At 38.5% G+C, this 21,617-nt stretch overlaps 1 protein-coding gene across 2 annotated transcripts in view; it reads right to left on the bottom strand.

Moving 5' to 3' along the window:
* Nucleotides 1-21,617, bottom strand: part of LOC126106853 (uncharacterized) — a 154,380-nt gene that overhangs the window by 70,397 nt on the left and 62,366 nt on the right. For both annotated transcript variants that reach the window (XM_049913246.1, XM_049913247.1), the window contains exons 10-11: nucleotides 18,362-18,541; nucleotides 11,383-11,492 (exon numbers count right to left, since the gene is read on the bottom strand). In XM_049913246.1, coding sequence (XP_049769203.1) covers nucleotides 11,383-11,492; nucleotides 18,362-18,541 — 290 coding nt within the window. The remainder of the gene's footprint in view (nucleotides 1-11,382; nucleotides 11,493-18,361; nucleotides 18,542-21,617) is intronic.

Below are 21,617 nucleotides of genomic sequence, written 5' to 3'. Positions count from 1 at the left end.
ATTACATTATATCCTTTTGTGCTGTGGAGCAATATGGAGAAAATGATGACTCTTAAATCAGTACAGTTTTCCAGCTGCCTAACACAACAGAAGGCATTTTGTACCCCGTGAAGCATATTTGTGACCTCAGAGTCTCAACCATTTACAGCATCCTGTGGGCATGTGGCACCAACCCAGTAAGACAATGTAACTGAAATGTCTCCTAACACAGTACCGAGTGCTGGCAGTTTGTCAAGTATGGGAATCTATTAAAGTTTACTGTTGTCAAATACAGCACGAAAGCACAAAATCGCAACTGAAGAGATGCAGATTCCAGTCCACACTTTAAGCTACTGGGACTCATTTATCAAAGAGGCTGTGAAAGTTAGAATGTGTGTCAACAGCTATAAGATAGATGTGAGAGCCACACAGACCAATGAATGGAAGTGGGCAATAGACACAAAGAATTCATACGAGTATGTCCTGTATGTCCGCAGCTCGTGGTCTCACGGTAGCGCTCTTGCTTCCTGAGCATGGGGTCCCGCGTTGGATTCCCGGCGGAGTCAGGGATTTTCACCTGCCTCGAGATAACTGGATGTTATTGTGTCATCTTCATGATCATCATTCATCCTCCTTACGGCTGAAGGAAGGCAATGGCAAACCCCCTCCATTAGGACCTTGCCTAGTACGGCAGTGCGGGTCTCCTGCATCATTTTCCTACGCTCTGTCAAGGAGTATGGGACTTCACCACCATGTCCTGTATAACACTAGGGCTATTAAAACTAAATAAATACTCGCAGCTCAGTGGCACCTTTGCAGTTGGGAAAGGTGACACATTGTGTCAGTCAGCTCTGTTTTGTTCCTCAGTGTGTAAGCAAAAAGTGACTGAAATAGATTGTGTTACTGTAGCTCCTGTCAATCATGAGGTACGTCATGCCATTCTCTTCCTGAAAGTGGACTATTGTGTGCATGGGGATGGGCTTATGAGTAATGGTGTCACAAGGTAGTGGAGCAGACAATTTGAGGCTGGTCATACATGAAAGAGGTCAAGGAAGATGTTCACATGTGGCTGATGACCTTGTGCGTGAGATACATCAGTTTACATTTTTTTAAAAGTTTTTGAAGATGTTCCTCAGATTCCAAGAACAACAATCTTTTAACTCTGCCACAAAAAGGTTAATTTATCATAAGTTTTGTGCACAGTCAGTACATAGGTATCTAACCGACGTCCACAAAACTGAAAGAGTTAGTTCAACTTTACATTCCCTAAGTACTATCTTGAAGAGCGGGATGAATTTCTGTAGAGAACTGTGACTGGCAATGAGATATGGGTACAGTATGTGATCTCTTAAGCTGAGGAACAGTCCAAACAGCAGACGCACTCTCATTCTCCCAAAAAAATTCGAGGAGACACTGTCAAACCTCAAAGAGACAGTTGCAGTTTATAATGAGTAGCACAGGAATTTTGACAGCACATTTCACGAGAGTAAGATGTGAGAATGCTGAGAGATCACAGGTTAGTGGACTTTTACAAAGCTCCGAAGGTCAGTCCAAAACAAATAGTGCAGGGTGACTACCAGATGAATCGGCCTCCTTTAGTATAACTCACTAGGGACGGTGATTATCACTGAAGCAACAGGTTTCCATTTACACGGATTTTGTCCATCTCCAGTTTAACTTGGCTGCTAAAACCACTCAAAATCAGCAGTTGCTGAAATAACAATTTTTTGTTGGGGTTATTTGCAATAATACATGTAGACATCGCACAAAGGTTGAAAAATTCTACAACTCCCAGTAACTTTTTGTACATTACATGTTCCGAGATACACAGACTCAATATATCTAATAAAATAGGTAAATAAAAGGAAAACAGTCCATCCACCATTGCTGCTTTGCTTGAAAAGCAGTGAGTGTTTGAAATTATAAAAAATTCACCACTATTCTCTGGTGATTCTAATTTTTTGTATCACTGTTAAAAATCATGTTGTAATCCAGGATTGTACCACTTTTTGGGGATTACAAATGGTCTGTGCTAAAAGGTGAAAACTAAGCTTTGAGAAATCTATTTATCATGTTAAATTGTCCTTTTCGAAAGGCTGGAAGGCGATAAAGGCATATTATGTGGACACAGGCAGCAGAATATCTTTTTTCTATTTCTATTATAAACTCTGAATGAACTGCTAAGTTTTTAATACGAGGGGCATAGAAATAAGTAATGCAGCATATTTTTTTCCTGAAAGCAGGTTAGCTTTATTCAGGATTCCAATATGCCATATTATTACTGACTCTTTTGGCTACAAAACCCTATTTTCCAACATAATCTCCTTTTTATGTGATGGCCTTATGCCACCTTACTGGGAGAGCCTGTATACCTACTTGGTATCACTTTACTGAGTGATGTCAGGGTCGACAACTTGCTGCATCAAGAGCCACCCCATCATCCACATACCGCAGCCTTCACTTGGCCAAACAGATTGAAGTTGGAAAGTGCAATATCCAGGCTGTAGGGTGGAGGAAGAAGAACAGTCCAATGATGTTTTGTGAACTGCTCCGAAGTGTGCATACTTGTGTGTTGTCAAGGAGAAGGAAAAGTTCGTTTGCAATTTTGCTGCAACAACCACACTCAAGTTGTTTCTTTAATTCCGTGAGGGTAGCGCAACACACTTAAGAGTTGATCACGGAGCCATGGGGGAGGACACCAAACAGAATAACTTCTTTGGAGTCCCAGAAGACTGTCACCCCGGCTCGACTGTCTGAGGGTGCGGCTTTGAAGTTTCTCTGCGGAGGAACAGTGGTGTGGCACCACTCCGTGGAATGCTGTTTTGTTTCTGGTTTGAAGTGGCAAACCAGTGTTTTGTCACCTGTGATAATAGTTTTTTTTTCTCCCCCCCCCCCCCCTCCCTCCCAAATGTCGCACACACCTTGTAACGTGTGAGAAATTCTGTACAGATGGTATTTCATCAATCTTTATCGTCTTCTGTTAGGCTGCAAGAAATCCAGTGGGCACACACCTTTGAGTACCCAAACTGCTGGATGAGAGTGTCACCACTACCAATAGAGACATATAGTCGTGCAGTGAGTTGTTTGACTGTGATCTGTCGATTACCTCAGCGATGAGTGTGACATTCCAACACTGCAGTCACAGCTGTGTGTGGCTCGTAGACACGTGGGAAAGCAGACAGGTTTGCATGATCTTGTTGCAAGATGACAGACGCCTCACCCAATGACTCACTGTGCTTCTGTTCACTGCCAGCTCTCTGCAGACCTTCTGCAAGAGCTTATGAATATCTGTGATGCTCTGGTTTTTTGCCAAATGAAACTCGACAAAAGATCTCTGCTTGTAAAGCACCTCTGCTAGAAATGCTGTTTTGAAGGCTACTTATAGCGCTTCCATCTATTAAAACTTCTTGAAACTACAGGACTACAGGAGCTGAAGCAGGAATATTCCATGATGGCCACAACAAATTCCACATTTTTTAACTCAAATTAGCTGAGAAAAAAAAGTGTGTTGCATTACTCATTGATCATCTTCTATATTACTATTGCCATAATTTCCATTCTCTTTTATTACTACATAGAAATGGTCGACAAATTATAGCCTTTTGTGTAAAATTTGTAGCATTCTTTATTTTTTTATTATTTCAAATGAAAAAGCCATTTTTAGTCAAATATATATTTTTACTTTTTTGACTGCAATCTGAAAACAAATAATCTTTTGTTGGCAAAACCAAAAATACTCCTCTAAAAGATCTGAATGAACACTTTAGACAGTGGACAACTTGCAATGTTTACCATGAACAGTAACGTCACAATAGTTGAAATTTCAATAATAAATTAACCCAATGGCGAATATTTATTTTTCAATCTGTTCATAAATACTTGTGCCATAATGTTTTGATATGCAAGTTAATTCCTTTCATTAGAAACAATATCATTCAAAGATGATAGAAATCAGTCAGAAGCCACAGAACATCCTATCAAATTCATTTTTTTTTTTAAACTTCTATCTAAAACCAAAAATTTTAGCACCTATGGTATTGCAAACTGATGCTTCAGTTTTTACACACGGTTATCAGTAAAACTGAAGAGTACTTGTTATAACGGAAACCAAACGAATGCTGAAAAATACCAGTTATTCAGAACTGGTATCAGTTCTAACTGATCAGTTTTTCACATCCATGCAATGTGTTAACCTATATAGCAAGTCAAACAAAGGCAAAGCTGTGAACTTAAGGTTGGAAGATTTTTCAATATCCTTCCTATAGTCTGGACTCAGCTCTAAGTGACTTTCATCCTTTCCCCAAGATAAAGGCCCGAGTGGCTACTCAGCACTTAATGAGTGATGATGAGTTCAGTCATATTGTCAACAATTGGTCGAAGTACCACGCGGCAACACTCTTCCACAAAGGGATAAACAACCTAGTGTCACACTAGAACAAATGTTTGAACTCAGGTGGCAATTATGTGGAGAAGTAATATCAACATGTAAGTACAGATTGCAGATTATCTAATTTTTTCTTTTTTAATAGCGAATTAATAAATCAGAAAAGCTCCGCACAACAGCTCGATTCTGCACAGTCTCCAGTCGCAGTGGCACTGCTCTACTACATCTGTGTGATTCCACAACTTTTTGAGGCGGTTGGTTTCCTGGAGAAGACAATAATGGTTATTGTGGAAATCTAGGAATTTCTAAAGAAGTGACACCAGAAGAGTTTCCTGAAGGTTGTTTCGAACACTACAATGTTTTACTACGCACAGTCCTTCTGAGGGTAGTATCCTGAAGTCTTGCTCCGACGAAAGAACTGACTTACCAGCTAGTTATAGGTGAACCTACAGCTTAATGTGGACTGCAAACTTTGGTACAACTTGGCATTTTTCACATTAAAAAACAGTGTCAGTTACTGCACCGATGGGTGCAAACCTGCAGTTGTCATATCAGTTTACGCAGAACAACCGTGTCTGGTGGTTAAATAATCTTCCTCCTGTGGCCACTGGCATGCACATAACTGAATAAAAATTGTATATTTTACTGCTACTTCAGCCTCAAGAGCATTTTTGTAAGATATGTTCAGCCATAACTGCTTGCTGTTGAGCTCCATATACTTACTGTCCACATCACATAGACCCAAATTCCCTTTCACATTCTGCTGCGAAGTCTATGAGAAACCCTTAAGTTTATTCACACTAATTACAAGTTGCCTTCAACAATTGTTACCTGCACTCGTTACTTCCACTGACAATTTTCTTTACCAAACGCTACACATAAAAAAATTATTCCAAAGTCCAGCAATGTGGGAGAGTTACTAACAATATTTTTATTATTTAGTTCTCTTCAATTTGCATTTGTGCAAAATGAACTCTGTCAATTTGTATTGTCACTAAGTTGTGAACCGTCCACTGCACCTAAATTTGATTTGGTCTGTAAATTATGTGTGATTAACATTTATATGACGGTGATTTACGACTTTGACATGTCCTGAGCAAATAGTTTTACAGCAATCTAACATCAACTGCTTTATACAACTGGACCTGTGGATATAGCAGCCTGTTGTCCCAGAGGCTGCAGTGCCTCACGGCACAAGGCAGACATGCTGGCAGCATCACTTCCCATGATTAGCAGCTGCTGAAGGCTGCTTTTGCAGTCACCCTATCCCAAACAAAATCGTGCAGTGATACTTTTAGAATCTCAAAGGGCAGCTGTGAGAACCTCTGCTCAGGGGCAATTTCTAACATAAAATGAGTACTCTATCGTATTCTTCTCTACTTGCCATCCACCAATTGCCATTCAGTGACAGTTCCGCAATGTAATGCTTCAGACAATGTCTTATGGAATGGCTCATCTTCTCACTGGAAGTAAATCATACAAGAGACATCCTTTTGGTACGACCCAGCTAGGAGAAGCGGGAACGACCTCGCTGACCCCTCGCAGCCATCGGTGATTCTCAAATGACGGCGAGAGCTGTGAATTTATTTTTGACAGTGGCAAACTTTTTGGTACCAGTTAAAACACTAGCTATGAAAAATGTAACATTAGGGAACTACTCTGAGTCTGGCCAAAATATAAAATGGTCCGATACCTCTGCTGCTGCCAAGAAAACGAATGGCAACAGGCCACTGATACTGAGGGAGTGCTCCAGACGAGCAAGTGGGAACTACGAGTGGAGCAATGCTGAGCCTTCTCAGTCTCTGTACCTTCACACCGTAAAGAAACTTGACGAAAAGAGCTGGTTTGGTTACACATGTTGTACACAGTACTTGAAGCCGTGGATCGCGCGATATTCATAGTACAGGACTTTATATTACAGAAATCGTTTTTCTGGAAATATACTAATTCTTCACTTTGTCATCACTGTTAAACCGCAACAAACCATCCTGTGAATGTACAAACATTAAAACACCTTTAATTAAGATGTTAATTAAAACTTTTGTTCATTTAAGTCTTATATTTAAATATCAAACAATGGAAAATCCAGGATGTGGACTATATGAACCAATGATCACTATCAATAATACTATTTATTTCACATTGAAATCTAAAGAAGTGGCAAAAAAGCAGAATATAAAATATACTTTGAAAAGTTTTCTAAATGTCACTTCGGTAATTGAGATATCGCACTATCATCATTGGACCTGCGTGTATTGCAGCTCTTTGTGTATCTACATGAAGAGTCACATGGCCCCATTCTATTGTGTGTTGGAGTGAAAGGTGGATGTATTGAGTTCTTTGTTCATTTGCACTGTTATTACCAAATGTGCATATGCCAAGTAACCGCTAGTAAGAGAAGAATAAATTTAAGTTTAAAAATGCAGTTCGCATGTGAAACTTTTTTTTTTTGTGATTAGCATCATACTAGATGCTAACATCAGCACATTTTTGAAGCCAAGCAAGAATTAACATGCTCTTAGACAAACCAAAGCCAACATACCACATGGAGATGATCTTCTAGATTTGATCAGAAACAAGCTAAGTGAACTGATTCCTTACAGGGTGTATACGTGGACAAGGAAAAAAAATTCCCGGATTTTTCCCGGATTTCCCGGTTGAAAATACACTCTCTCCCGGATGAAAATACACTTTTTCCATGTTAAATGACAGTATACTTTTCCTCGGCACTGTAAAACTTATCAATCCTTAGAATGTTAATGGTTTTCTAAACAGACGTAGAATTTACCGGCACTTCAGAAAATGAAACCCAGGGGGAAAAAACACGTTTTGGAAAGATCTTTGATGTGTAGCAACATGTACGCTGCATTTCTTCGTTTTACGGAGGTATAAATTCGAATTCCACCAAACACTGCATGTTACACACGTAGTGTAGTCAACCAATAGCAAGATCACTCTTAAGTAGCGCGAACACACAAAAAGAAAAGTTAAAGTACACATAGTTCTGATAGAAGAAAAACAAAGCTTTCACAAATAATATTGGTCTCTAAGATTAATAAGCTGCAAGAGAAGCTAAGCTTCCACATATAATGCTGATCATTTTGCGCATGTTACACTTTAAGATACATGACACAAATGTGCCAGTAAAATTTTTAATAACGACGTAAACGTCTGATCTTCTGGGCTCTAAATTATACTAGATGGTCGTCCTCAAGGAGTTGATTTTTACATGAGAGTGAAACGCTCTGTGGTTTAAGAAATTCATCGTACATTCTCGCACATAGTTCATCTTGCGTAAAAGGAAATTTACTTTGAAAGTAACACTTTTCAAACCATCATTCGCAATATTTTCCCGTGACCTGTTAGAAACTGGTTCGTTACAGCAGTTGCCAGAGAGCGCCAGATAACAGGCGTCACCGCGCCAGCGCAGATACGATGACGCAGGAAGCCCGTATGTTCGTACGTGCGATCTTGCATTTTGTCATAAAAGAAACAAGACATCAAAGGATACTTCAGGAGCATCGTAATTTCGTGAACCATACTAAAATGCGTAATTTGGCTTAAAGTGCACAATCGTATGTCCGGATTCGGATGTAAATTTTCTAGAGTACCAGTACTGTATTATCTCATGTTTGGTTCTTTATTATGGCATAATGTCATACGAGCTAGAAGATAGAAAACGTGCACTTGAAATGCACCGAATAGTTGAAATTAGCCAACGGCGTGAGATTAAACACTTCCTTTAAAATAAATTGACTTCCTGAGCGCAAAATATTAATAAAAGCCCAATCTCTTTAGCAAACCGACAAAAATAACTTCATTGTTCTGCAAGGTGATTAATGCTTGATTGTCAGAAAGGTGGAAATAAAACCTGGAACTAACAACATATTTTAGCCTTCCGTAATTATGCGAACGTATTTTAATTTATTTGGTAGCTCCCGGCCACAGAAATCCATTTTGTGTTCATTTAATGTGAGAGCAATGAACGAAGAGGAAACAGCAAAATCACTAAACGTAAACACAGGTCACGTGGAGACTACCCAGCTCCCCACTACAACTCAGACTGCTCTGTGCATCAGCCCTGGATCTACGATATTTCCGAACCGGAGCAATTTAGATAGTGGCGCTCAGCCACACATTTGTAGCCAGAAGCGGGAGAAGGTACTACCCATAGGCGACTCAACTGCGCATGCGCAAGAGCCCGCCCGCAACTGCTCAAATGAATCAAATGTAAACAGCTGTCATGCCACACTCATCGGAGGCAATTTGTTGTTAGGAAGCACTGCATATTCTTCCTAAAGCCTGTGACACACTTTGGTTGGCAGACGCTTGTATGAGCACTGTGTTTTGATGTATATGGCGCAATTCCTTTGCCGCTCAAGTTTTATTTTCGTTTTTCTTCCTCTGGTTAATGTTTTGTTGCTGCAATATTAACTTGCAGACGTGGAATACAGTAATACCCTTTGTTGGAGTATTGGTTCTTACCAATCAAAATAACAAAAAATTAACTGGTAACTAAAACAAGGAAAAGTTCCCGGAATTCCAAAAAATTCCCAGGTTTTTCCCGGTTTTCTCCCGGACGAAAAAATTCCCGGGTTTTTCCCGGATCTCCCGGGTCGTATACACCCTGCCTTAATATGCAAATACAATTATTGTGGTCAACATTCTCATGTGCTACTATGTTTTGCATGAATGTATTTAACAAGCAAACTTGCTGTAATGGATAATGCTGAAATGTCATTCATCTTACTAGATGTCACCCATTAGTAGCAGATGAAATAACCCCAAAGCAAAGAGACATAGAGAGAGTACCTATCTCAGCACTTACAGAACGTCCTGAATCCAACTGAAATATGGCTGACTGTTGTAGAACTGAAATTGCACAGATAATGTCACAATGGTAATGAAAAGTTTTAACAAATCTTTGTACCCACATGCAAAACATACACATGCGCATATTGCAAGTGTGCTTTCTAAGAACCAGAAGGTTGCTTTTCCCTGGCGATTATAAATACATTTCCAATATACTGTTGCGGTTTACTAGTAAAGCAAGTAAGAAACATTAACTTCTACTGGTTTATCTCAATTGATGCTCTATGCCAAAACTGCAATTTTATGTTCCTTACCGACAGAAAACTTCAAGCTTACTGGATTCAAGTATGTCTACTGATAAAACAACATGGAGCTGTCACAAGTCTGTGAAGCTGGTTCAGCATACACAGCAGCACTGTTTGTTTGTTTGCTTAGTTGTTTTCATATTTTCCTAAGTCTCTTCCTTTCTTTCACTTTAAATTTCATGTTAATAATTTTGTTTTTGAATTTCTCTCTTTCATATGCTTGTTTTAGGTCTTCTTCTATTTCACAAAACCAGTTGGTTTCTTTGATTGAGCTGTTGACCACATCAAAGAAAACCCTTTGTGAGTCCAGTGTTGTGCATTCTGTGTATGTGCCCAAAGAATGTTAATTGATGTTTTCTAATTATGTCTGTGAGTCTATCTGAATGTTTGTATATGTCTTTTGTTGGCCTCTTCATGTATATACCATCTCTATGCACTGCGCCAAAAAATTTTCGAAGGATTTTACATTCTATCTTTTCTGTCTCTGTGATGTCTGATGCTCCGATTATGGCCATTTCTGATGCATAAAACTTCTGTTAGTACATCTGTATTGTAGAGCTTGAGTTTCACCTGTCTTGAGATACTTCTTTTATTATAGTGCATCCATGTGAGTTTGTACACTTTCTGAAGTTTTTCTGTTCGTTCTGCATTGGCTGCCTTGTTTGATCCTCCTATTTCTTATTACTCTCCAAGATACTTTAATTTTTCCACTCTGTTCACCAATCCGTATTTTGTGTGCACGACTTTGATATTGTTGTTCTTCCTTTCCATATACTGTGTTTCCTCGTATGATATCTGCAGCCCCGTTTTAGTAGAGATTTCATGTAAATATTCCAGGGCTTCTTGTGCTTTTTCTCTGTTGTTGCTGAGTATTGCCAAGTCATCTGCAAATGTCAGGCATTTCATGATTGTCTTGTTTGCACGTGTTCTTCCTAACTGAATTCCTTTTACTTTTTCTTCCGACTGCTTGATATTTTTGTCCAGGACTATGTTGAATAGAAGTGGTGAGAGACCACCTCCTTGTCTGACCCCTGTATGTAGAGTTTATTTAACTATCATTAAACTATTATCTCACTTTTAGGGCTTCTCATATGCAGCCAATTTCCAGAGAATTATTAACATCCCATTTCTCGTAAGTACAGGTACAATGAGTTTCATATACATTTTGAGAGGTCTTTTGAGACTCACTGAAACACGCCTATTATTCTCAGCAATTTGCTATCACTGCCAATAAATACCTTCAAACAGAATATCACACTCAATCACAGTCACTCTGTCAGTCGGGAATGCACAATTTTCACAAAATTTTGTCTATAATGAGAACAAAGGTAACTCTTCCTGTTGACATTGGGCACAAAATGAAACACACTCATGCAGTTTTTGTCTGGGTTCCTTTAACCTGAACACCAGATAAATAAAATTCAAAATTTCTCCACAAAACGAGAGAAACATCTTTCACAAGCTGCAACATCGTCGCAAAAAAACACAGTGACCCGTATATGTAGTAAGTTTCATTTAATTTACGTCTATGGTCACAATCCTTTCTGTTTAACAGATTACCGGTTTCGGTCTTTAAGAACATCATCAGATCTGTCTCATAAAAACAAAATCCTAGTGTACGGCAGCCATACTGGCATCGTCAAATGTTAAATGCGGAATCAGCACCAGCATCGTCAAATACATATAAATCACATCATGTGTACAAGTCATGTTGTCAGTAAAACTACTGTTTAAAACAAGCTGCTGTACATTACCGAAACCGGTAATCTGTGAAACAGAAAAGATTGTGACTGTAGACATAAATTAAAGGAAACCTGAGAGAAACATCACCTGATGGTTTTTGTGGGACAGAAAAAAGAGAGAAAGAGAGAGAGAGAGAGAGAGAGGTGAAACAGTCCATACCTCCTGCTGTAGCAGAGCTGCCACTCACTGCTAGGGACCAGCCGGGTGTATAAGTGTAGGTAGTTCACTTTCATGGAAGACCACAGGTTAACCATGAGGAACAGCGAGTTCTGGAACAGACAAACATCTTCGTGACACAAAGAATGACAACTTCACACACATTACCTATCCTGTAGATATTGTACCACCACCTGAGTAAAGATATTCACAAATAAAAATATGGTAAAACTCATTTTTACACCTTTCAGCAGACTAACCTAAAAAAACGTAAAATGCAGGAAAGTGTAAATTATAAGAAAGCATAGGAAACAACAAGCGAAAATTAAATTTTGCCTGCTTAAAAATCTGAACAATTAATTGTTTTGTTTCTTTCTAACAGCAATTAGTTCTACTTGTCTCTCCACACTACACAAAACGTCAGTCACAAAGGCAGCTGCCAAATGCTGACATGTGCAAACACGCACACGGATTTCCCCTTTGTTCCGATCGCGTCCGATGGTGTAAACAAAACATGGAAACTAAAGTCTTTCGTGTTTGTGTTCTACTGTGAGACTTATTATTGATAATCATTATAAAATTACAGTAAAAAAAAAAAAGGAACATAATATCGGTCAAAACACTAAAATTGGCAGTCTTCATAAACAGAGAACAATGGGCACAAAATCTACAGCTTGTTGTTCACAAGGTGGTCACTCAGCTCAGGGATGCCCAGGGTAGAGAAAAAGGGTGGAAACTGTCTTTTTGTTGTGGACCATTTCGAGGGGAGAGGTTTATGTCTGACATCAAATCGTACCAACCTAAGACTACATGTCTAGTACGGATCAGCATATTTCACATTGAAGTAACATCTATTTGTGATGATGTTTGGTTTGTGGAGCACGCAACTGCGTGGTCATCAGCACTCGTACAAAGTCCCAATTTTTACACAGTCCAATTTACCCAATCCAATCTGGCCACTGTCATGAATGATGATGATGATCATGAAATGATGAGGACAACACAAACACCCAGTGCCCGGGCAGAGAAAATGCGGACGACGACGACCTGTGAAAGCCCATTATAGAGACAGCTGTCTTCAAACGTGGTGTTTATTTGTGTAAATGACTGTAAAAATAAATTAAAGCTGCTTTAATACAAAGTAGTGACCAGAAAGAAGGTTGCTACTACAGTTACTATCATCAGATCATGATTATCATTAAGGCAGTGACTCGGCATATATTTCTACCCTTCCAAATACTGCACCCTATAATACAGCACACCAGTGACCTAACACGCCGACAACAAAAATCTTGCTTACTGTGCTAACGCTTCATTACACAATCAATAACGTTGCATATAGTCTCCATTTTGTGATTTGTTCCAAGGCTGACTTTGAGCAGGAATACGATGCACTTTTTACCGAAATCTGTATAAAAATCAATGTTAAAGGTCATGATAAAGTCAAGGAAAACTTAAAATGCAGTGAATGTTGCAACACAGAATTGTTAATGACAAGAAACCATCACACTGAGAGAACAGGACTTCTGTTGGGATAGACAAAAATGAATGTAAAAACCAGGAAAATGTATAACACAGGAATATAACAATGGGGTTTTACTGTAGTATAAACTAGCCGCTGTTGCATCTACGGCGCACACAAAAGAAATGTATAGAGAGAACTGTGTGACGCCTTAGATATACAGTTTCCGAATTAGCTTTTGAAATTTCTTAACTGTTCTCAGCCTCTTGTGAGGCACTGGAAAAAGTTCCGTTAGCTTAACTACGCAACCTGTGTGAAAAAATATATTCATACTAATAAAAGAAAGATGACTGTATTTTTTTACACATCACCAATAAAAATACATCAAGATAGAGATTGCAGTTATAAACTGATGTACAAATTTGCTGGCTTTACCCACAATTGATTGAACTTGCTCATGAGAAGTAGTCTTGAGAGGAAGAAACATTATATACGCAAGAGGCAGACTGGGTGAAAACAACACTTTATGAAACATAATGCAACACAAATGATATGACAGCTTCGGCATCTGTGCATCAGTTACAACGTAATACTCTTCATAGAAGGCTTTCATTCACCATAGTTACCAGAGTATAAGATGGAGGCCAATCAAAATCATAAACTTTTATTGATGCAAGGGATCAGTTTACAAAGTTAACATTACACCTATTTTAAGTTTACATCATTCATTGAATGTCTACATTTTGATAATACAAGAAGAAATAAACTAAATAAAAAGAAATTGCTTGCATCAATTTTTATCTTGACTGCCCTTTTTTTTTACTTAGCCTGTTGTCTGTGGTATCACTATTTTTAATTATCATCGTCACCATCCTAACAGAACAGCTGTGAAAGTTACTCCTCCATCGTCACAAATATTTGGCTGTTTCTTCTGAATATGTTGCAATATCTGTGGCTGTGGTTACTGTGTGACCTGAGAACACAGTAGTTTTTTTCTGAGAACATAGAAGAGTTTGCCTCTATACTGATGTGACAATGTTACAATGCCTCTTGCTTCCAAACATATCATTTGCCGGCTGCTCTCTCATTGGCTGTGTAGAACCAGCAGCTGACACCCCCCCCCCCCCCCCTCCAATTGGCCTCATCATACCACATGGTGAGTGTCATCAAAATTCCTGCACAAAGCACGTAAGTATGGCATTGGCACCGGTCTAATTTCGTGCCTCCTGCTGACACGTGTGCTACTGTTCAGTACTTCTCCAATTTTAAAGTCAATTCAATTCCAGGCGCAAATGAATTCCAGTAAACTGCAGTTTAAAAATTGCAGATGTTCACAAAAAGCCAAAGTATGTATTATACATTCCCATGGCTGGCTGCAAAACAAAATTTCTGCCTGTGCAACACTCCGCTTCCCCCACTCATCACAGTTCCCAGCCATACTGGGTCACTGTTCCCCCCTCCAACTTTCCAAATAAAAGATTGCAATCACAATTCAGTCCAATTATCAAACTTCGTACTGTCTCCACAATGGATCTTTCTGCTGTAATCTATTCTCACAACAACAATTAAAGTCAGTTTAATAGGATTTATTCCATTTGTTAGACATTTAATCGTGGATTAATTTTTCTTCTTGTCTCAAGTAAATGTCGTTATCTTGTTCTGAAGTTGATTAAAAGCTGGTAACAAAGTTTCTACAGCACATGAGCAATCAAATTTTTCGTTTGCAACCCATTTAATAAATTATTAGTTTCTCGTAAAAAAATAAAAAAATATTTATGTTTTGAATCAAGTAAGGGTTTATGAAGAACAAGATTTTTGCCTTTGAATGTTATGTTTACTTAAAAGCAACATAAATATATGTATACAGTATCCATACATGTACGAGAACGTTTCTTGCAAACGTGTTCAAATACAACAAAAGTTTTGTAAGTTAATAGAATTTAATGTTATTTCCTCCTTTGTTTCACAAAACTGTCGATTTTCAAGAAGAGTGTTTACAGCAAGACAAGAACACTCTCCCAATCCATCCTCAGTTCCGTATCGTGACACCTCAACCAACTACACTATGCTGAAATTCAGCTTTTAGTGACCTCATATTTTATGTTACATGTCTTCTAAAGGCTTTAATCACTGAAATGTTAAAAATACTTTATCCATCAATATGACTTTTCCCACCATTTTATTACAACAAATTGTACAAATAATGATCTGTTTAAGAGACATCCAATGTGCTGGGAGGGGTGGTTTTAGAAACATCGTATATCGATAAGATGTAATGTATAACACAAAACATACTGAATATGGGCTTCTACTAAACATGACAAATACAATATAGCTTCTCACTTTGTGCTTGCAACAAGGGGCGCATTTCACTTCCTACTCCTTCTACTTTACGCGGCACGTTGGCAACATATCGCAGAATGTATTTTGTGTTTCACAAGACAAAATGATCCCTTGGCAAAAAAGCAGGAACGGACATCACAAAACTCCTAGAGCACTACATCTATGTCGGCTAACTCCTCCCACGTGCCAATGGCTTTACTGTTCATGTTTCACCTCCATACAAGGCTACACTGTAGATAAATAGCTACAGGAAAAAATTTACTAAATATTTAAATTATATTCAAAGTAAACAAATTTCGATTTTTCAAAAATACTTTTCTTGCCAATGCAACCTTGCACTTTACTTTCTTCTTATTTCACCATCTTAGTTAGCCCATTGTCCAAATAGAAAAACTCATCTACTACTCCCAGTGTCTCAATGCCCTAATATGATTTCTTCGGCATAATCCGATTTAATTAAAATAATTTCCATTATGCTCCTTTTAGCTCTATCAACATTTGCCCTTTTTGAATCACTGCCCACTGCATTCAAATTACCTCGCAACTCCTTTGTAATCTCTTATAGTACCGTCGGCAACCCTCAAAGTTATTTGTTTTGTAAATGAAAACCACCTTTTTCTTGCTGCACTGTCCTTTTTATAACTCTAAGGCATCTTCAATAGGATGTACAATACAGTTATGATTACCAAACAGTTCACATTGCATTTTCATGTAAATAAGTAATTACTTACAGATATTTAAAAGCACAGATTTCGAACAAATACCTATAACTAGTGGCAAAGCAGTAACAGTGCAACTTCTGGACCAGATGAAAGGAAACGCAGAAGCCAACAAACTGCAGCAAGAGAAGGCGGTTTTTATTTACAAAATACACAGTAGAGGATGGCCACACAAACTCCGTTATTATTTCTACTCCTCAAAATTTAATCCCCTTTTTAAATCTTTCCGCAATTCCTTTACAGCTCATTTGACGTAGAAAACTAACAACATCACGGATAACCTACAACCTTGCCTGACTCCCTTCTTGACTGGCTTTCTTTTCATGCCACTGAATACTTATATAACAGCAGTCTGATTTCTGTGTAAGCTGTAGGTAGCCTTTCCTCCCTATGTTTTATTCCCAATACCTTCAGAATTTCTAGCTTATTGCAGCTGACATTGTTGGAAGTTTCCTCTAAATCTACAAATGCTACAAACTTAAGTTTTATTATCTTTAACATATCTTTTATGGTAAGTTTCTGAGTTGCAGAAGTACAGTCTATTACAAAAAGAATGATTTGATTTTGGACAGTAATAATTATGAAACATGGCATGTGCTAGCCAGGAAATGTGTGTAGTTTGAATGTGTCTGGCTTTGCGTTTCAAAAGACTGCTATTAGATGTCAGTCAATGTATCTCCCAAGTTTGCAGTCAGAAGTAACATGACATATGCTAAACAGAAGGTGTTGTGTGTGTTGAAGTTTGGAAAGGGAGTGTCAGCCATTTCGATCTAGCACGCTTTTTGTGGGTGTTTTATCAATACTCTGTCTGCCGCCAAAACATTTGTCGTGGGTATCACTTAGTTGAAGAAAGAGGCGGCGAATGCAAAGGTAAGAGTCCAGGTCAACCTCACACTTTTCTTGACATGGTGGAAAGAATTCTGCGAACGTTTGAGACGAGTCCAAGTCTACTCGCTGTGCAAGTAGAGTACTAGCAATGCTTCATATGACTGTCTGGTGAGTGTTGCGGTGTTGTTTGGTCTACAAACTACACAGACTACAATTAGTGCAAGCTCTTCAGACTGCTGATAAAAGGAAACATGTTGACTTCAGCAATCTTCTGTTCGAGGACACTGAAGATAATACATTTTTACCATGGTTAACTTCCAGTGCTGAAACAATATTTTGTGTTGGCGGTAAAGTAAACTGATGTAACGTGCACATATGAGGACTACAGAATTCTCATGACATTACTGAGCATGAAAGAGACTCACTGAAAGTGAACATTTTTTGTGCCATTTCTTGTAAAGTCTATTTTGAATAAAACACAGTGACTGGAACGAGCTATCTTCAAATGCTGCAGAACTGGCTTTTTCCCCAAACTTCAGGAGGGTTCCAACGACTTCATTTTCAAATAGGAAACAGCAATGTACATCAGTGTTTCAATGAGACTCTTCCTCAATGCTGGACAGATTGCACGGGAGCTGGAGACACTGCCCTGCATTGTTGACCTCCAAGAACAACAAAATAACAGCCAGAATAACTTCTGTAAAAGCAGATAAACTGTGGAAGGTTTATGACAAATTTAGCTATCAACTAGATATTGTCCGTGCTGCTGCTGCTGGTGGAGTATTTGCAATAGCTAGGGATAAGCAAATGCCGTAGAAATGATAACACAAGAAATAATGTGAAATTAGCAGCATTTCTGTGAGATGTTGCAAAATTTGTAATTTTGCCGTAAACAAATATTTTAAATCTGAGGATATCAGTTCACTACTATTTGTAACTGACAGTTATTGATAGCTAAAACTGCATTTTGACTTACAGTCTCCTGAAGGCTGAGGTTCATGTATAACCTTAAAATGACAGTTACTGCATAACGAACTTCTTTGTGATGACAAACATAGCACTGAATCAGGCAAAAAACATCGGGGGGCAGGGGGGTGGGGAGATATAAATATTATATTAAAAAAAAAAAACACCAAATTGTGCAAAAAACAACACCAAATTGTGCAAAAAAACAACAACACCGAACTTTATAGAAAACAGCAAATTGATAAATGCAATACACCCAACTGCCAAAACAAATTAATCAGCAAAAACTACACCAAACTGGCAAAACTACACCAAATTTGTAAAAACACCGAATTTGGAAAAAAAAATACACCAAATTTTAGTGAAAAACAACCGAAACTGGCAAAAATAGCAACAAATCTGGAAAAAATCTGAATCTGGCAAAAAATAAATAAATAAATAAACCAAATTTGCCAAAAAATAACACTGAATTTGGGCATACAATAAAATGAGTTTTTCCTGTCCCTAGTAACAGCACGGTTAAAGCTTTTGTATTTCACAACTTAACCCATGTTTGTAGTATGTCTTTATCAATCGCCATGGAGTTTTGAAATCAGATCACCCTGTAAAGCGAATGAAGGAGACTACAGACATTCCCGAGAGCAGAAGCAGAGGTGAGACTCACGAGTGCGGGCACACGACCCTGCGGCGAGACGTCCAGCAGCACGCCGCGGTGTGCCACGGCGGGGCGGTCACGCACCAACACTGGCGGCAGCTGCCCCTCGGGACCCGCGAGCCGCAGCAGCTGCACGAACGTGCCCAGAGCGTAGTGCAGGCCCGCCAGCCCGCCTGCCCACACCTGCACCTGTGCACAGAGCAGACGTTCACAGTACTGTACCTTCCACACATATGGAGACACAAACCTGGGGTGAACTTTAACTGTAAAGTTTTTCACTACAAAAGAACCATTCAATTTTACAAGGGTATATCCTACATGTCATATATGAACAACCTCCGGACACTTCTTACAGTTATGTTTACAGGGTGTATGTGCACACAAGGGAAAAAAAAAGTTTCCGGTTAAAAATACACTTTCTCTCAGATGAAAATACACTTTCCCCCCCACATGCAAGAACACTATATTCCTGATGAAAGTGCATTTTTTCCTCGTTATGTGACAATATACTTTTCCCTTGGAGCTATAAAACTTATCAGTCCTTTTAGTGGTGACGAGCTAGTATAGAATTTCTTGGTACTTTAGGACACAAAAGCCAGCAATAAAATAATTGTTTTGGAAAGATCTTTGTTGTGTGGCGACATTTATACAGCATATTATTGCATTGCAGAGGTATACACATGAATTCCATCAAATACAGCACTGTAGTTTATGAAACACCGAACTCAAGATCGATTTCCGAGGGTGTGATTAAGCAAGATCCTAAGTATACAGCTTAAATTGCAGCAGCTGAATATTTCTGACAAGCACGATTAAAAATTCAGTGCTTTCGACCAAATATTTTGCGGGTTATCATTGAGCGATTCAATTTTCCCATAGAAAAGCCAGTTACAAGTGAAACTGCTTGAGAACTCATTTTGAAATTGTTTTTAAAGGATGATTACACTTTTTGCAAAGTTATTGCATAATTTGTAATCTATGAAACAACTAATATAAACATGAAAAAGTAACCTTGAGGCTTTTTTTACAATGGCAGAAAAATTTTAATGAATGTCGTAAATGGCTGGACTTCTGAGTCCAAAATTTTTCTATGTAGCAGGTCCTGTGGGTCCTCAGTGATAACTTTTGAATGAGAGTACAACGGTCCACGATTCAAGAAATTTATCACACATTCTCAGAATTAACATAATTCATCTTGCAAAAAAACGAAATTTACTTTGAAAATAACACTTCTCAAATCTCAATTTGTAATATTTTCCCACGTCCTGTTAGACATGTAGACAGTTGTAATGTCACACTAATCGATTGCAGTTTGTTGTTACGAAGTATTGCACAATCTTTGTCATAAAGCCTTTGACACATTTTGGTGTCAGCAGCCACTTGTGTTTTATTGTTGTAAATGGTGCATTTTCTTTGCAATTAAAGTTTCATTCTGGTGTTATTCTCTTGTGTACATTTTACTGCTGCAGTATTAATCTGCAATAGTGGGCTAAAGTAAAATTCTTTTTTAGAATATTAATTCTTACCAGTCATAATTACATGAAATCTACAACAATGGAAAATTTGTGGAATTCTAAAAAATTCCTGGTTTTTTTCCACGATGAAAAAATTCCCGAATTTCTCGAGGCATATACATCCTGGTTCAGGATTTAAGATTTCCTTCTTTCCATGAGTGTTCCTCATTCCTTACACAGGATGACAGTCTAACACATTACATGCTTTTGGGGGCACATTCAATGTTACCATATTCACTACAGTAGCTGTGCAGATCGAGTGACCTCGGAGGCTGACAGTGTGGGGCATGACATCGGTACTCTTCTTTGGGTCGAGCCTCTGTTGAGGCAGCTTGCTGTTAAAATGTCGCACCATGTTTCACACTCCAGTAAAGGACAAGTCAGTGTACAGTAGGCACTTACACTGAGGACACACAATGTTTGAAACTGAACAGTTTTGAACAGTTCAAGATGTAAAGATGTTATTTTATTAATCATTTCAGAACTTGGCAAAAGTTCAAAGATAAGGTCTGCCTTTTATGCAAAACCCTTTTTTTCATTCCATCGATTAATCCAGTCCGAAGGACAAATCCCAAATTATTGGTGGCGCTGCAACAGAAAATAAACAAACAACAGGTCTAATCCTTCTGCTGACACAATCTTTCAATTCCCCAAATGAGGGGCTCATGTGTAAAATGTGGCAAGTGATATTTTAGTGTTTTGGAGTTGTTAGACGTGAAGTTTTACAACAAAATATAATTGTACATTTACACTATTCCACTGTTTCATTATATTTTCAATTAAATATTTGCACATTAAAGAATCCTTTTGTATAGCTACAAAACATAAATAATTTTTTTAATTAGAAGAAAGGAACAATGCATGAGAGACTGACACAAATTATATGGTAGATACTATGTCGTTCACGGTTGTAAGACATACATAACAGATTATTCGTGGTATTAAAAATGTCCACTTTCCAGAGAAAAACTTGACATTGAAAAATTGGTGGCTAATAATTTAAGGCAACATATTAACAAGACAATACAATGACATAAAATTTACTACATTCAAGACCTGAAAGCACTAATACTGGTATTTAAATTTAACTTTGACTACTCTCGTCATTTGCTTTGGATTTAATGGCGTCTTTTAATCCCTCATCATAAGCATGATGAACTTCCGATATGTACCGGAAACAAGAAAGAACATACTTCAATTTGCTTGCCTCAATGGGCTGTTGACCTCTGCACAGGATTGGAAGAGAGCATTTGAAGCCTTCTGTTGTGACTCGCCGATCTTTCAAAGTGCCACCGCACAGTTATGCACGTCCTATACATGCGGCGCTGTCTGCCAGCCATGCAGCAGCCGCGCCACCTAAGCGGCCAGCCAGCCAGCGGCCGCTAGACTTGGACTCAGTGCTGATTTGACTGTTACTGTGTACATGTCTTACCTTGTCTACTTGCTCTGTGACTTACACGTGTTGTGTCGTTTTTGAAATATACGAGTTCAACTTGACGTTATAACAATTGGCGATGAGGATGGGATTTTTCCTTTTCATCGTTGACTCACAGGATTCCATGGCTACTTTAGAGCAACTATTGCAAGGTCTCATTGAACAGCAAATACTTCTCACATCGGCGATTCGCGATTTCAATGTGGCATCAAATGCGGGGCGTTTCTTGTCGTTGTCTATACCTCCTTTTCCTCCTTACGACGCGACGGCGGAAGACTGGTCTGATTATGAAAAACGTCTTCGACAGCACTTCTTG

This window comes from Schistocerca cancellata, chromosome 10 (genome assembly GCF_023864275.1).
Source record: "Schistocerca cancellata isolate TAMUIC-IGC-003103 chromosome 10, iqSchCanc2.1, whole genome shotgun sequence".
NCBI lineage: Eukaryota > Metazoa > Arthropoda > Insecta > Orthoptera > Acrididae > Schistocerca > Schistocerca cancellata.
The sequence above is the reverse complement of the archived record's forward strand: the minus strand, read 5'-3'. Positions and strand labels throughout refer to the sequence as shown.